This window comes from Sipha flava, unplaced genomic scaffold (assembly GCF_003268045.1).
Source record: "Sipha flava isolate LNK unplaced genomic scaffold, YSA_version1 131_pilon_pilon, whole genome shotgun sequence".
In the NCBI taxonomy this organism is placed as follows: domain Eukaryota; kingdom Metazoa; phylum Arthropoda; class Insecta; order Hemiptera; family Aphididae; genus Sipha; species Sipha flava.
The window spans coordinates 709,104-728,276 of record NW_020271757.1 but is presented as its reverse complement, the minus strand read 5'-3'; the positions used below and the strand labels follow the sequence as shown (position 1 = coordinate 728,276).

General features: G+C 27.2%; 1 protein-coding gene across 1 annotated transcript; it reads left to right on the top strand.

Annotated features, from left to right (window-relative positions):
* The first annotated feature begins 13,258 nt into the window (after positions 1 to 13,258).
* On the top strand, positions 13,259 to 19,086 carry LOC112694625 (general transcription factor II-I repeat domain-containing protein 2-like). Its single transcript, XM_025570158.1, has 4 exons — positions 13,259 to 13,403; positions 17,736 to 17,917; positions 17,999 to 18,528; positions 18,735 to 19,086. Exons 1-4 carry the CDS (start codon positions 13,259 to 13,261, stop codon positions 19,084 to 19,086), a joined length of 1,209 nt encoding a protein of 402 aa, XP_025425943.1.
* Positions 19,087 to 19,173: the final 87 nt, after the last annotated feature.

The following is a 19,173-nucleotide window of genomic DNA, read 5'->3' as shown; positions in this document are numbered from 1 at the left end:
AAAAAAAAAAAAAATAAAGTCGTATAAGATAGAAATCTAAATATTTCTGTAGAAATTTAAAATAATAAATTTACTAACGATTTGACAACTACTGTCGTAATAGAATATTAAATTGCTAAAATGTATTTAATATTAATTTGATTTTACCAACTCTGTCGAAAATTAGAGATAATAAATATGACACTGGTATCGAAATGTGTATTGCCATTGTAATTATCGCTTGTCATCATTGCTGGACAATATTTGTTTCATGTAAGATAACAATTTATAGATATATATCAATGTATATAATAATTTAAAATAAAATAAATATACATTATTTCAATCAATAATATATAACTAATATTAATAATTTTTTTTTACGTAAATAGTTGTATAATGTATAATGGTTTATATTATCTGTTACTATTTATGTCCATAATCAACTTGTGATCGCAGAATAATATATGAATAATATGAGATATGTTTCAAGTTTTCCAGTACATCAATTTTAAAGTAACATTTTCTTGTGATCACACAGAAACAACAAATTTTGAAATATTTTAAAAAATAATTATACCTTTTAATAAATATTGTCTATTTTATTTTATGACGTAATAATTTAATCAACACATATTAACTAATTTCTATATTAGTTACATTAAAAAACTTTTTTGACATTTTTTGAAACTTATTTCAATATAACATGTATTATATTTTTGAAATTACAAGGACTTAATCCTTACAGTTACAAAAAGAGTATTATATATGAATATAATGCAATAGTATGTTAAGGTTAAGAAATGCTTAATTAAGAGGAAACCTTGAGTATTTAAATGTTGGTGGGAACAAATACCTAGTTGATTAGGAATTAATTAGTCATAAGTTAAATTAGATACTAATGTGATAATATATTATTAAAAAGTTTAAATTATTACTTTATAAGCCCGATAAATAAATATTAGTTTTTTTAGTTATAGACATTATTTGTAATCTAAGTTAGAGAAATACGAGTGATGATATCGGCTTTTGACAATTTTTAAATCATCGATGTCACTATTTAAACAAACGATACAATAATTTACAAGGATAATAGGTAATACAATATCAAAATTTAAAATAAAAAAATATTATGGCCAAGTATGGACTATAGTCCTTAGAATTTTCAATTTCTTACGATATAACATCTAAACATACTTACATAACTTATAATTTCTAATCAATGGCTATCGCAGTTAAATATAATTGTGCTTTTATTATAGCCACAATAAGAAAAATATTACTTAGATTATACCGTCTTACCTTAATAAATAAACACTATTTAAATTATTATTAACTTTAAAACATTAGAAACCTTTAAAAGTTAACATTAATAATAGTAATTTATTGTAAGTTATTATGAGTAATTGTAATCATTGGTGTTCTAGTAGTAGCAATTACATGCTCCGTATGTATAGATGTATAATGTTAAATGCCATAACGTATTAGATTAATAATAATTGATCGAAAAATATCCCTAGTATGCAAATTACGTCATTAAAAAGAAGCAACCAGGAAATTTTTAAAGTACGTATATAAGTATGATATATAATATAGTTAATATTTTCCTTAAACACAATGGTGTAGTGATGGGGGGAGGGGGGGCAAAATTTCACAGTAAATAATAAAATATAATTTGTAGATATTTGAACCATTTCATATTTTTAACGCATCTATAAATTCGGACCCAATGAAAAGAGCATGAAATTTTTTATTATTTATTCTGTGACGAATTCGGAAATTCCCTTTCTTTGAATGATATTTTGTGCTTGGATTGTTTATAACTTATAATCAGCGAGAATGACTTCTATTACACATATATTATGTTCAATATTGTTTATTACGTCCCTTTAAGAAAGTACATGATGCAATTTTTTCTTTGACAATTCAAAGAACGAAGAAGAATTTATACTCACGGATCTTCAGTTGTTTAGTTCACACTGTTTTGTAACTGTGATTTTTATGCAAATAAGTACTTGTAGTGGTTATTAAATTATTGGATAACTTTGTGAAAATTTGAATTTTCCCCTACATTTACCTACATTCAACTATGTGAGTATTAAATATTTTATTTATGTAGTTGTATGTTGGACTGTCTGATATGTTGTTCAAGCTCTAATTTATTAAAATCCGGCCATGTACGAGTTGTGTACTCGCATACCTAGGGTTCCGAACAAATATATACGGTTTTCAGATTTTTGCCTATAGAAAGATATGGTGTAAAATATACCTAGTTTTTGAAATGTTCGAATGTGAAATGTTTGTAATTGTAACTTTTATCATTACAATTTTTTTTATTTTGTCATCAAAAATAAAAAGAATAAAAAAAATTGGGGCGGAATAATATAGTTATAATAAGTATAAGTATCTATAAATAGATTCTATTACCTACTTAAAATTAAGGATCACCTCAACGATCGCATGATTAAATAATACCTTTCTACATAGGCGCAACTAAAGTCAAATATCTAGGGGTCTACAGCCCTCCTATCAAAACTTAAAATAATCTGTAGATCACCCCTACTCTTATATACCATGTTAATATAGGTATTTTAGTCAAATTTACTGCAATGTGTCTTTTTATATATGACACTATTGTTAGTATGCTGTATGCAGTATGCCATGTATAACATGGAATATTTATGGGGGCCCCCCTAGTTGCGCCTATGCTTTTGTACCTGTTATATCAATGGTTGAAGTAAGAATTTTTGTATTAATAAACGTGATTGTAAACTTTTTTATTTAAAATTTAACCTATATAATTCAAAATAATGATGACTGTTCTTGCTGAAAAGGTCTCTAGAATTAATGTATATAATGTATAGTATACATTAAATTGAAATACCTAATTAAAAGGGCGGCAAAATTGTCTTCCGCCCCGGGCAGCTGATACCCACGCTACTCCACTGCTTAAACACAATAGTTATTTGTTGTGTAAAATTATTAAACCATAATTTTAAAATTGTTCGTGTTCTATCAGTTAAAATATATGAAGTATTTATAATTTGAATATCATTCTATCATTAATTAAAATAGTTATAATTTTATCAATCATTTCATGTTTAGACAGTAGAACATGTATAGATATTTATATGATATATATACAGGTATAGATGAATGTATACCAACAGTAAATTTTTAAGTATATAACCGGAAACTGGTTAATTAGGAACAGTTGTCAATACTCAATAGTAATATGACAATACCACTGAAACATGTGGTGTAAGAATAATAATAAAAAAACACCATGTACTCGTACTCGTATACTCCCTTTTACAGGTAAATATCATTGTCAAAACATTTGTCAAAGGATTTTTTTATTTCTTGGCAGATGACAGTGTTTCTCATAATGTAACCTTTATGTAACGCACTAATATTATATATTAGTGTGAGTTCCACAAAAATGTTCTTTATAATAAATGCGATCCATGATTTACAATTAGTATTAGATAACGAAATTAATTTCTCATAATTATTGTAGCTCCTAAGACTTAATTTAAATAATAAGTATCCATTTTTATTTAAATCTTATTGTTCAAGTATACCTATTTATAAATACATTTTACTTTTTCACCTACATAAATGTAATTGTAATTTTTATGTATATATTCATTTTTATGTTATATAACTCATACGATATATACTAACTACTAAGTATATATACAATGTACTACAAATAAATATCGAAATACATAAGGTACTTGAGATTACATTATTACATAGTAGATAACTAGATACATACTTAATACCCAGGTATAAAGCTTTTATTATAATTTACTTTAAATTTTGTTAAAAAAAATGTCAAGAAGATACAGTAAAGTATATTGCATGAATAACTACTTCAAACAAACAGTTTTACCTTTACTATTCTATATTATTATCCTTTACCTATACTAGTGCTCTGCACGGTCCGGTCTTTATGGGCAATTATAAACTCGGCCCGAGAAAAAAAAAATGTTCAAAAGGTCTATTGTAAACTCGGCTCGTGTTTTTTTCAGGTAAAAATAATTTAGGTGTAAGCTCGGCCCGAATAAAAATGTACATATAATTTTCTTATAATATTTTTAAAACCATTTAGTATTACCCAGAGGACACCACGAGAAGGCGATTCTCATTATCTTCCAAAAATTATTTTCATTGCCATATTATTCATAGTATGAAATTCATTATATAATTAATGTAAAATGTATTTATATAAATTTCTAAGTGTAAAAAATCTAAAACTACAAGTAAAACTGTTGAGTAAAAATATAAGTGAAAAATTGTATTGTAATAATATATAAATCTATTTTTTTAAGTAAAAAGCCATGTGTATAACGTATTCACTCACTGATATTTCCTAATTTTTATATTTTGTAAGCGTTTTTTCTAAGAGTTCTTTTTTTTTTTTTAGTTTTTGTATTTTGAAATTGAAATGGTGCATCTAGGCTATTGATTTTAATGTACGTTTCTGTTTGTAGTTCTTTTAATTTTGTAATGACGGCATATATATTGGGGTGAGTAAAATTGAAACTTGAATTAAAATGCACATGAAATGATTCACATGCATTAGTTGTTAAACACGTATCAACTGATGCACAGGCCCACATACCAGGTGGAAACAGCATCTTCTCCTATGTATGTATTGACTAAATAATCTGCAAATATTATGGAGCCAAGATTACAACCAACCTTTTTTATTACCTGAAATTTCCGGGCCAAATTTACAATCTACCTACTTATTTATTTAAAATTTTTGGGGCCGAATTTACAACAAAAAAGGTAATCGCGGGAACAGTTTATATTTGCCCGTCTGTGTCAGTCCACTCTAACAAATTATTTTAAGTTTTCAGTCCGGTCCGGTCTAAAATTAAATGTAGCAATCGGTTCGGTCCTTTTTTAACATTTTCAGTCCAGTCCGTTCCCTAAAATTACGGACTGTGCAGAGCACTAACCTATACACAATCGAGTAAAGATAAGTCGAATCTAAAGAGGCGAATAAAATTAATTTAAACAACTAATATACAAATTATTAATATAATTTTAATGTTTTGGTACTTATCTGTTTAATATATTATATTTGAATTTTCGGTGTCCAACTCATCGTGGATGGATCATTATTGATTAGTATTGTTTTATAAGCCTATCTACTTAATTTTGTTGATAAAAAAATATACATCAAGATAAATCTGTTAAAATTAGTGTATTATTATTTTGTTCCTACGTTAATGCCATATACAGTCATTAATAATAATATACCTACGAAAGATCTGATTTTTAACGATATTTAATTTAAATGAATTTCTTATTAAACTGCCATGTTGTATGTATTAAAAATAACAACGAAAATACCTAATATATTTGTATATTTATAAAAATTAATTTAACAGTCTTCTTACATCCTACACCAACAGAAATCCCCAAACCATTCTTATGCAGTTATGCGTATACAAAATGTTTAAAATCAAGATACGGTGTGTAATTATTCTTATCTTTTAATATTGTTTTAATGCGCCACAGTCTAAACTAGTCGATTTTGACGAGCACTTTTAATGAAAAAATAATTTGTATAAAATCGTTATTAGTAATCTTCTCAGACACATGTTCAATAAGTATATCTACTTAATCCTTTTTGTTCCGGTCCGGAGCATCTATTTAAGAGAGTAATATAATTTTAAAATAATTGATGGTATGTATGGGTACATTATTGTGGAGTTAAAACAAAACACTTTTCGAAAATGGTTTTCAACGATAATTATAATTATAGTAAAAAAAACAACTTTTGTTTAAGCTAATATGTATTCGAATATGGAAAACAATACATTTCTCGTTATAGTGATTCGAATAAATAACTAAGGGTATAACTAAGGCTTATAAGAACGTGTAAAAATATAATTAAAACTATATTAATAGTAAGTAATATGTAGCTTATAAATCTATTTTCTATTTTATTAAGAGTAACTATATATTCAAAAATAATTTTACTATAAAAAAATGTCTTCTTAATAAAACACTATGCTTTTATTTTTAAATTAATACTATAAGTCAGTGCTTCCCAAACTTTTTCGACTCAAGGCGCCCTTTTTGATCCAAAGTTTTTTCAAGGCACCCTTCTCTAAGTCATAACATGACTAATCATAAGAAAAATGTTGGACCCGATAGTATTTCATGACGGCGCGGCGCTCTTATACATACATCGCGCGCACTAGGGCGCCGCGGCGCACACTTTGGGAACCTATGCTATAAGTAATTTAAAAAAATAACTTATTATTTAATGCGACATTTCGGGAAGATTAAGATAAAGACTATCCACTATAGATATATATTTTTAAATTAATTTATTCTTCAAATAAATTAATCATAGCTTTAAACAAATATTCAATAACTTGCAAAATAAGAAGTAATAAATTAGAGATGAAGAAAAATTAACCTTTAAATTTAACCATTTAACTATTTAACATTATTTAGATTTTTAATAATATTTAATTTTATTTATTGTTTATTTTTTCTTATACTTATAATATCAATTATTTTTTAATACAACAATACTTTAAACTTTTAAAATCATCTTTATTAATTTTATATTACTTTATACAACTATATTCAGTTTTGAGATACCTTATAATCCAATTCCTAACTGCTATCACTTGGGTATATGATAATTATAACAGTATTAGGCATTATTAAGGTATTTGTAGCATTATCAATGCTCAACGCGATCTGCTTGTGGTTCTAGATGTTTAATTGAAGACATCAATGCAATCGAATTTTTTTCTAGTCTCAAAATGATAAACATTAATAAAGAATATATAGTATTATGAGTTTCATTATATTACATAGACACATTATAGATGCAATGTTATTGTAAGACAATACACAGCGAGTGGGTAAGAAAAAAAAAAACTAAAATTAAAAAATTCGTTGAAGACCAGTAGTCACAAATGGTGTTTATGCATACAATACGTCTGAAGATCGGTTTAGGTCGGTGTTTTTTTACAGTAAAAAAAGAGTATAGGTAATGCACTATAATAACTACGATAATAATAGCGATGACGACTTTCTGGAAGGTACCTGATTGCGGTCTGGATTTGATCATTCTCAGCAACTAGATCTTACATGTATATATGTATATATTATACATAAACTGTTAACCATGAAACCTGTTGTTGTTACCACCTGACTGCTGAGGGTACGTTCGCCCCGTATCAACCATATGCTACCCTCTACGGATCAGATGCGAGTTCTCAATACAATAATTTTACCATATATGTACATAACATATGAGTTATATATATTACACAAATGCTTCGTTTGTGTTTAGTGATAATATACTATAAAAAAAGTTCAAGAAAATTAAACGAGCTTTATAATTTTTCGATTCAGCTATTTACATTTCACTGCACATACTCACTTATTAATTATTTTTCTTGTACATTATAAAATATAAAAAATGTATGAAGAAATTAAAATAAAAATGCATGCTCTTGTGATATCCTCGACACCAGAAAATGATATGATATGCATCTAATATTAAATTATTATAACTGGCTTACTGATTATACCAAAACTATAAAGCTGCAAATTAAATATAAATTTACATTTTTATTACTTTAAAAAAATCTTGGCAATAATTGTGGTTGTATAATAACGTAATACCTTGTCAATACTTTAAGTAATTATCGTAAATAACTGACAAATATATTTTCTTCTAATTTCTACTTTGACATTACATAATGCTGTCAACATACTATTGGATACTATTAAGTATACTACTTATTAAACATTTTAATTAAATGTAGATTTATAAAATACGTATTATACCTATTATAATTTGATAAAAAAAAACTGGCAATATTAAAATAATTTTTTATTTATTAAAAATATTTAAAATACAAATTCAATATTTTTGAAAATCTATTAAAAGTGTTCTGAAGTCTCATTGTATTATTATAATATATTTCAATATATTATTGTTCAGTATATATACAACTACGTAGTTAAGACCAACGACATAATACAGTGTACCAATTCCTTTTTATTAGTAAAGGTCACTTTCAGAGCGTCAGTCGTTTCCGCTAAAAAACTTGATTTTCGTTTCCGCCAAATCTATTTCTACACAACTGTCTAAATTATAGTTTGAAAACCATTTAAAGTTACCCAGGGGCTACAACGGAGAGACGGTTCTTATTGGCCCCCAAAAAAATTGTTTAACTTAATTTTCGGATTCATATTTTTAAACTTCAATTGAATTTTATAATTAAATTTGTAAATATATATATATATATATATATATATATATATATATATATATAAAGTCAAATAATTCTTATAATTTTATTAATTATTTATTATTTATTATTTCAAATAATTGTTGCATACTTTTTTAAAAACGTTATTCTTGAAATTTTTTATTTTTATATTCTTTTATTGCGTTTGTTGTATTTAATAATCGTTTTTTTACTCGTATATTACATCTTACAGAATAATTTATAATATATATATATAAATTTAAATTCTAATATATTCAATAAATACGTATATTATTCAGTGAATAATATTCACGATTCACATTACTATGTTGTCACAGTACTGACATATTTAATCACAGAACTCCAATCCCGATAACACAGACACTAACTACGCATAATATAGGTTATAACTTATAATATTATGTAGTTCGATTTATATTTATTTATAATGCGTGGATATTATTAATCGTAAAATCAATTATCTCTTATATATCTTCAATATAAAATGATGGCTTATTCCGAATCTCGATGTATATCGATAATCGATAGAACTGCAGATAAACAAGGGGTTCTCAAACGCTACCACAATAATATAAGTAGAAATAGATTTGGCGGAAACGAAAATCAAGTTTTTTGACGGAAACAATGACCACCCCACTTTCACTTATTCAATTTTTATGTAATTACTATTTACATTATCAATCATCTATCAGAAGAAAGTCAATTAATACCTGAACTTATTGGTATTAATCTTTTAAAAAATGATCTTATTTAAGAAAAAAAAGTACCTATAGTTTATGCTTCGATTAGACAAATTTTTTACGCAACAATACCTTTAGAATATATATTAATGATATTTAATATTAATATATAAAAAGGTATTAAATTTTTATGCTTATAGTTTGATTAAGCATATAATTAAATTAGCTATTTAACACTGATAATAAATGTTTACATAACTACGAATTGCGGAAACAATGTATTCGACGAGGAAAATGGAAAACTGTACTAACGAGACGTATACCTATACGTAGAAGTGGGAAAAACGCCCTGTGTGAATATATCCTTTTTATTGTTGTAGAGTTCTCACGGTTTTCTTGAGAGCCAGCTGTTTGTGAAAAGGACTCAGACCGCGAGCACCAGCTGCGGCAAAAAGGTCCCCGATGCGTGTATAGCTGTGCAGTGCAGTATGTGCATATACGCTGACGGTCTTATCAACTATTCTTATCCTCGGCTCACTCATCTCAGCTGTCTACTACCCCCGCGAACCGATGTGTAATGGGAAAAATACATTTGTATTTTTTCATCATATTTGTTATGGTCGTTTGGCTTTTTATTATATTATATATTAATAAAAACATTGAACACCTTACTACTGCGCATAAGTTCCTGTACAATAATATCATCCGAACTCGGATTTATAATGATTTTTAAGACGTATTTATAATGCTAGTGCAGTAAACCATCCGCGAAAACACTGCCAACACTCCAAGACACATCCTATATTCAGAGTTTGACCAAAACAAACTAAATTATACTATAATGGATAGCCACCAACTTAGCTGATACGCAGTTGCCACGTGCCAACTTGGAAACGATTTCTTTATGGCGCCGAATTTAAAATGACATTAATTCAATTTGTATCGAGTATTATTGCACTTCGTCGTGAAATTTTTTTTATAAAAAATGTATCCTAAGTTAATGTTAATTTTAAATAGCCATTCTAACGTTATTAATTATTAGTGTTAATCCTTTTTTAATGTATTTACTGCAGAATTGTATAAATTAATAAATAAAACGCATTTAAATTTCTTCGCCTTACCTATAAAAATAGTCAATCATGTCGATAAAAGGATGAAAACTGTCAATAGGCAACGATGATGAGGAAATTTACACGTTCTACCTATTTATATATGTATATATATAATTATATAATATTTAATTTAATGTAACTGTACGAATATTAAAAATACACGTTTGTATTAATATTTTATATTATGACTTTTATTAATTTTGAGTTTAGCAAACTTGTATTTACACATGCCAAGTAGCCTAATGAATTTAAATTGTTGTAGATATATTATACACGTGACAATAATATATTTGCTTAAATTGGCATTTACCCACTAAATTGTTTGTCCTTGCGTCGACTATATTAATGTTTCATATAGCTTATTTTAATACATATTTATCTAGTTTTTTAAGTCTGTAATAAACAATTATGAGACTGTTTTCTAATATTTTATCTTTTTTTTTTAAAAAAAAAAACTGAAAAATCGAACCAATTTTTCAGTAGGGTAGTATATATAGTACAGTATTTCACAGGTGATAAAATCAATCGAAATAATAAACCAAATATTTTTGGTCCATTTTGAAAATTATACCGAAACGTTTGACAGTGTGATACCTGATTATTGTGTCCATAAATTTAAGAAAAAAATCTTTACCGTAAGGAAGGGTCGTGTTTCGTGGAATTCGATTAACATTGACTTTAACTCGCCAGCTAATCCCATGACAATAACACCAATGGTACATCGTTTTGTACAATTGACTTTGTGTATATGCACATATTATTTACGTATATGTTTATATCTGTGTGTGTGTATGTTATTATTGTATCTATGTGTATTTTATGTATACGCGAACGCGCGCGTGTGCCTCTCAGATTTTTTATTTATTTCATTTGGCTTTTATTAAAGTAAAATTGTCTTTTTTGAGTTTTAACATTAAAATATTCAAACAATAAAATATTTTACTGATAAGTATTCCCTGATATAATATGCACGTAAGAATACTAAAAGAAGATTTTCCCTTGTAGTTTAAATATTGTTCAGTAAATATAAATCTGCAGTCTATACTGTGTGTATGTCTATAACAATATTTTATAGACGTTAAATAAGTTTCAAGTAGTACACGTGTTATATTGTTAAAATTAATTAATAAATCTATCGAATTAAATTATTTTCAAATAATCATTATGTACCTCTTAATTTTATAATACAATTCAAAATAATGAACAATCGATAAAAATAAAAAAATATAGAAATTAGTTGTTTATTACTACTTAACTGTATATAAGCCAGAGTAATAATTAGTAATAATAATGTGTTAGAAATTATGTTTAGTGGCAAAAGTCACACTTAATTATGTAAACAAATTAAACCCCAAGAATGATATTCATCTCAAAACTCAAGTTCATTGTTTTTAAGATGCTAAACATTAAAAACTTATTGGCTATCTTAAATAATAATAATAATGTCATATTCTCAGCTATAATTAATAAGATATTAAAATATAACATATTTAACATATTCTGATGGTACAGAGTTTCACGTTGAGTAAATTAAAATTTATTGGAAACTTTTTAAAATCTATTACAATGTGAATTTACGAAATTCTACTTTAGTAATAAATATATCTTATATAGTATTAATAAGTGGCTGATTATTATTAAATTGCGTGTAGTCATTGGTTTATAATTTCAAAATCCTTAAACTTATACTCTTCGATAGCTTTTATATCGTTACTTAATTTAGATTCCTGATAGTTATCTAAAAAAATATACCGGCTTATAGTTTTATATTTATTAATTTTTAAATACATTTAGTTACTTTGAGGCTACAGATTTTCTTGACATCTGTGAAAACGGTTGAGATTAATATTATAGTAGAGGATACTAAGTGGGGTGAATTGATTATTATTGAAATTTTATATTTATTAAAAGTAAATTTAGAAGCAACAATAGTGTTTGCATTTTAAACTCAAATATTTACTATCTGTAACACGGGTATCACCATTAACCTTGGCCTTGTTATAAAAAATTAAAACAAATTATTCAAAATCTGAGTTACTATAATAGATTAAAACAAAATGGTTTGAATCAGTATATAAAATGTATTCATATAAACTTAATGTAGTCCTAAGAGTGTGATTTTAAGGCGGCAGTCGATATAAAAGATAACTAATTCGTCCATCTTTCATTTGTCGCTGTTCGTTTATAATTTTTTATTTTTGTGTTATTATTTTATTTCTTTGTTGTACTTCACCTTCTCCTGCACTTTTAATTTTTATATATGTGTCAACTTAATATTTAATAATAGTAATATTAGTAACTTAATATTAGTAATATTTATTACCTATGAATTTTACACGATCAACTATTGATAATATTATCATGAAAATAAAAATCGCCATGTGATCATTGCGCAAAATCTTAAAACATTAAAATTTTTCGATTGACGAATAAAAATAGATGATGGTTACAAAAAAATGCTGCCACCCTTTGATTCCAAAAAAATGTGCCGCCCGGGGCGATGGTACCCGCTCACCCCCCTCCTAAATACGTCTCTGTTCGCACACATTATTCGTTATAATTTCTAATTTGAAATGCCTATAAAATAGAGGGGAATACTTCTTGCATATATGTTTCTGTTAAATAATCCCAAAATTCTATTATTTTATCACTAGATGGCATATCTGCAATTAAATCAAAAACAAATGAATCTTCGACTTCATCAGATTTGAGGAATGGAAGACCAAAAATATTACTTAAAAATTTTTCTTCGTCTGAGTCTCCTTCAATATGAAGTTTAGATGGGCCCAAATTTTGTAATTTTCTAAACCACGCTTGATCGAAATGAAAATTACAACATTGAATACCATGTACTGCTAACCGCTTCGTGTATTCCAATCTCAAAATCAATTACAAATACATTTGGGTTAATTACGAAACCTTCGATCAAATATGCTTCACATAACTAGTGATGAAACTTTCATAAGTCGATGTACTTTTATTGAGAAGCAATGCATATACCAAAGACATATATATACAAATTTGAAAACCATGCAGTACAAATATATAACTGATAAAAATATTTAGTATCGAACCAAAATGTTCCATCCAAGGTGGTTAATTCCCCCTTCGCCCCCCTTCAAATGCGTCTTTGTTTATTATTATAATTATTATATAATACCTGAATATCATATTTTGATAAACTGAAAATTCATTCACCATGAGTGAGCAGTTAGCAAACATTAAATTCATCGAGGAGGTAGAAAAACACGAACTTTTGTACAATTATAATCTTCCTGGATACTCAAGAAAAGACCTGACAGAAAAAGCATGGCATGAAATAGCAGCCAAAGTAAACATGACAGGTATTTAAAAAAAAGTAATTAATATAGGTATGTACCTAACTTTTTAAAAATTTTAAATAATGCATTATAATCTAATGTTTAAATTAAATAAAAATATTAATTTTTATAATTTATTATGCTTTATTGTATAATGCAGTATTTTGAATAATATTTCAATGTATATTATTACGTTTCAACTGTTCTAAAAATAATATTACCCAATATGAATTGTATTTATTTTTATCCTATAAGCTATATTAATAATAAAGTGACTAAAAATACCATAAAATAACATAATATACTAGCTGTTTATATACTATTGTGCTACATTGTATTTTGATTTTATTTATAAATTATAATTATAAGTATAATTACATAATAATAATAATCATGTTATTGTATCATAGCGTATCGTATTTCTTATTTCTGATACAGTGTATTTCCATTGCCATGATAGAAATGCACAAGGAGAAAGAAAATAATTGGATAAATAATTTCTAATAGCATTCGCTGATGATGTTTCATTTATTATTACCTGTCTTGGTATTATTGTGTCTACAGGTACTACGGCTATTTCATGATCTTCTTGCGTGTCTATGGGTCTATAGACGATACCCTCTCGTTTACGTACAAAATTATGTAGCATGCAAACCGCTTTAATAATGTCATTCACTGCTTCTACTTTTCGACATCGTATGGGACCATTTAAAACTTTTCTTTGTGAAACTGTGCAAACTGTGTAATTACTGTAAATAATTTAGTTAGGGACCGGAGCAAGTATCTAACCAGTAACCGCGACCATACGGATCACACTGTTCTAAGGGATAGTGAGTCCCAGTGGTCGAAAATCCTACTTATACTACTTATATTACTCATTTACTCATTTCACTCGATAGCTACTAAACAACAGAGCGAGTTCCCGGTTTTTTTTATTTGTTATTTATTCTTTTTATTACATTGATTTTAGTGGCCGAGTGTAAAGAAAAATGGCGTAGTCTTCGTACTGTTTTTACACGAAAAATGAAAATTCCGGCAAGTGGATCTGGTAGAAAAAAAAAGCATACTATTTAGCAGATGCCATACAGTTTTCTGTCCCATTTATAAAAAACGCTGATTCCGCCGTCCACTGGTAATCTTCCGGAGAAACCGCAGGACGAAACGACTGATGAAACGATAGAAAATACAGAAATATGTAATAGTCTGACAAACTCATCGTACTCTGAACTACAACCGTCACCACTTCCAACATCACCAACATTAGAAGCACCACTCCTATCACCTTCCGCATCACCAGCATCACCAGTACTATCGCAACAAATCAATCATCCTGAAAAACAGTTCTCGTCGTCTAGAAATAAGAAAAAACCTGAAGTTCAAAAATAAATCGGCAGGGGAAGCAGATAATTGTGTGGCTGAATACTTTAAAGCTAAAAAGACAAGATTGGAAGCAAAATTTAGTTACTAATTCTTACAACAGTTAAAACAAAGAAGCTCTCAAGATGTTTTTATTAAGTTTGATGCCTGAAGTTGAACATTTTAATAAGAATCAGACTGACAAATCATATCGGTTTTTTGAATTTGCTCTAACTCAAAAACCAAAAAACGCAAACACTTGAAATTTTCACCAAATTTTTATATTAGTGTCTTTTATACGTGGTTAAGTTTTCAAAGTGTTATGACATATTTTGCCTTATTAATAGACAATTTAAATTTTCAATTTTCCAAGTTTTTTTTTTTTTTTAAATACCGATAAAAAAAATTTGGCTGTAAGAAAACTTTTGAAAACTTAATACAAGGTTTATTATAAATTATACTTATCGAAACTAAAAAAAAATTGGAAATCATTTCACACAAATTTTTTTAGAAGCCTATAAAGTCCAAATTTGTATGAAACAAGTCAAAATAACAATAATTTGCACGTTATTTTGTAGTTAAAAATTCATAAATTTTTTTTCTATTTATACTTAAGGTGTACAATTTTAACACAAAGTTATTTATAAGTTATTCTTCTAATAACTTTGAAAAAATGTCTACCGGACTTTAAGGAAAAATTTGTATGACCGTTTGAAATTTAAATTTTTACGAAATCGCATAAAATAACAATTTATTCTCAAACGACTTTAAATATTTGTTATTATTCAAAAATGAAAATCGCAGAAACTCGAAACTTTTACTAGTTATTAAGTTTGGCATTTCCTTTAAGCGTATTTTTTTCAAAATATTATACTGATTTTTAAGCAACTTATAGGCATTTGAAGTATTCGATTTTTCCTAATAAAATCATAAGAGTTTAGTACACTGAACAAATATGCATTAAAAATCAAAAAAATTACCCAATAATACTGAAAATGCTCTAAAAATGCAAAATAAAATTTATAGTTTTGAAACCCTCGTTACATGAAACGAATTATATTCTTAGAGAGCATTGTGTATGATCAACCAAAAAAATATGCACTTTGCATTGAAATCCGGGTCCTAGTGATAACTAATAAATGTAAGTTTAATGTGGTACGTAGTATACAATTGTGTTAATATAATTAAAAGTGTGTTTAATAAAAAAAAACGGTATTTCACCATATTTCAAATTACCACTTTAATTTTTATACAAGGAACTCAATTTACCGATTTCATTTTTATATGAGGAACTCAATTTACCTTTTTTTTTTTTGGGTGGGACTCAGTTTATCTAAAATTAATAAAATGAGACTCAATTTACCAAACCCTTTAAAATGTACCTATAACTATATTTAATGTGAGATTGTAAATAATTAGGTTAAAGAAATTGTAACGGAATGAAAATAAATGATTAATCGTTACAATACGATCTGCATATTTTATCGAGAATATCATGTTCAAACGAATGATTTGAGGACTCACGGTGTATAAAATGTAGTCACGTATTTTATTTTTTATTCTGTATACCCATATGAAAATCAGTGGAAAGTTTTGCAGGGCCCGGAACAGAATTTTTTACAGGCCCCTAGCATTTTTTTTCGTGAAGCCAAAAATGTTTTCTGGGACGCCCTAATACTCGTATGATATATTTTTCTATTTTACATAACTTACGTAAAAATATTTTTCCTTAATATGGATATTATATTTGATCATTGAAGCGTCAACAATATATTGTTTATTAATTTTTCAACGTTATTAACATCAAATACATAAGAAAAATCGTAAACTTCACAGGGTGTATTCATACATTACATTTGATACATACCAGTATAAAATCAACATCAAAAGTTTACATTATGACCCATGTACTTTGAATTACAATCACTAATCTGTGGTATTATATTCTGACTTCTCGACATAGCATGATGTTTAATTATAGATCACGTGATTGGTATATAACATTGTTTTCGATTCACGTAAACTCCCATAGAAATCATTTGTTTGTGTACTCTTTTTTTTTTTCGATTGATACATTTTTTCTCGGTAAAAAGACATCGTAGGTCACGAGGTACATTAGAATTCGTGCATTACGATGTGACTTATACATTTATAAAAAAAATTATCGTGCTTATAGCATATTTATAAATAGAAACAGAAAACAATTAAATTTCTTTAATCTTTTATCTAAACCAGGGGTCTCCAAACTACGGCCCGCGAACACGTTTTAAACGGCCCGCAGCACCCATAAGACGATAAATAAAATATAGATATCTAAATATATGTGTAATTTAAAAAGTCGTTATCGCGGGCACGTATCATAATTTATGACGACAGACATTGCAATTTCCTTTTATATTTTTAGTTTTAACGTTGATAACGGAGAGATTAGTCACATAGACGAGCGGTACGACGAAATTATTTCATAACGTTTGTACAGTTACATGTCTAAGTTTGCAGTGCCTTTATTATAAATATTATTCTTTACCTATTAATTCACCAATTCGACATGTCAGGAAGAGGATTGAAAAGGAAATAGATTCAGAATGTCGTGTTTTCAATGAAAAGTGGTCGTTGGATTATTTCGTAATTTATTCAGGTGACAAAATAATTTGTTTAATATGCAAAGAAAGTATTTCTGTACTTAAGGAGTACAATATTCGAAGGCATTATGAAACGAAACAGAAGACAACTTTTTCAAAATTTACTGAGAAATTACGGTTAGATAAATTGCAGTCACTTCAAAATAATTTTTCATCACAACAATTATTATTTAAAAAACTATAAAATATTAATGAAGCTGTACAAAGGCTAGTTTTCGTATTACACATCTATTGGCAAAAAGAGGAAAAGCGTTTTCTGATGGTAGTTTAAGAAAAGAATGTATAATTTAAGCAGTTGAAGAAATTTGTCCAGAAAGAATTGATACTTTTAAAAATATTAACCTTTCTGCTAACACAGTTACCCGTAGAATTGACGATATTAGTAATAATTTAAATTCCCAGGTTAGTAATAAGACTCAAGAATTCATTTCGTTTTGTATAGCACTTGACGAATCAACAGATGTATCTGATACGTCACAGTTACTTTTATTTATTCGAGGTGTTAATAAAGATTTAGAAATTTCAAATGAACTACTTTCTGTACATAGCATGTACATAACTACGACAAGTATCGACATATTTAAAGTTATCGAAAAATCATTTTTAGAATATAATTTGAAGTGGGAAAATTTGAAATGTATCACTACTGATGGCGGAAGAAATATGTGTGGCACAAAAAAAGGTTTAATTGGACAGATATTTACGAATTGTGAAAAAGAAGGTTTTAAACCAATGACTTTGCATTGTATTATACATCAGCAGGCATTATGCGGAAAAACTTTAGACTTGTCTTGTGTTATGGATCCAATAATATCAACAGTAAATTTTATTCGCTTGAGCGCACTTAGGCATCGTCAATTTCAAGATTTTTTGAAAGAAATAGAAACAGAGTACCCAGATATACCGTATTTTAGAGCAGTTCGATGGCTTAGTCGCGGAAAAATCCTATCGCGATTTTTTGAACTAACAAATGAAATTGAAATATTTCTAATTGATAAGAATCGACCATTGCTTTTACTTACAGATAGTGAATGGGTTTGGAAATTAGCTTTTTTAGTGGATATCACAAAATATATGAACGACTTCAACCTAAAATTACAAGGTAAAGATGTTCTAATTTGCGATGTTTACACATTAGTAAAAGCATTTAGGCAAAAACTTATTTTATTTGAAACGCAAATTTCAAAAAATTGTTTTATTCATTTTTCTACTTGTGATAAATATAACACAGAATCAAAAACACAATTTCCAGTCGACTTCGCTCAAAAAATAATTTCTGAACTTAAAATCCAATTTAAACAACATTTTTCTGACCTTGACGTAAAATCGGAAGAAATATTTTTCAAAACCCGTTTAGTTGTGATATTGAGAAGTTACCTTCTACCCTTCAAATGGAAATGATTGATTTACAAAGTAATGATGCACTGAAAATCAAACATCGTGAAGAGACTTTAGTTGATTTTTATAAATTTCTCCTAGATATAGAGTATCCAAATTTAAAAAAATTTGCAATTGAATATATATCTGTATTTGCTACAACTTATTTGTGCAAACAAACTTTTTCTAAAATGAAATACATCAAATCAAAATATAGATCGGCCATGACTGACAAACACTTGGAGTCAATTTTGAAAATTGGAACTAGCAACATACAATCTCAATTCGATCGAATATTAGCAGAAAAACATCAATTTCATACTTCTCATTAAAAAAAAAAAAATTATTAAAATTACAATGTATATATTATTATCATTTAAATTTATACCAATTATATTTAAGTATATTGTAGACAATAT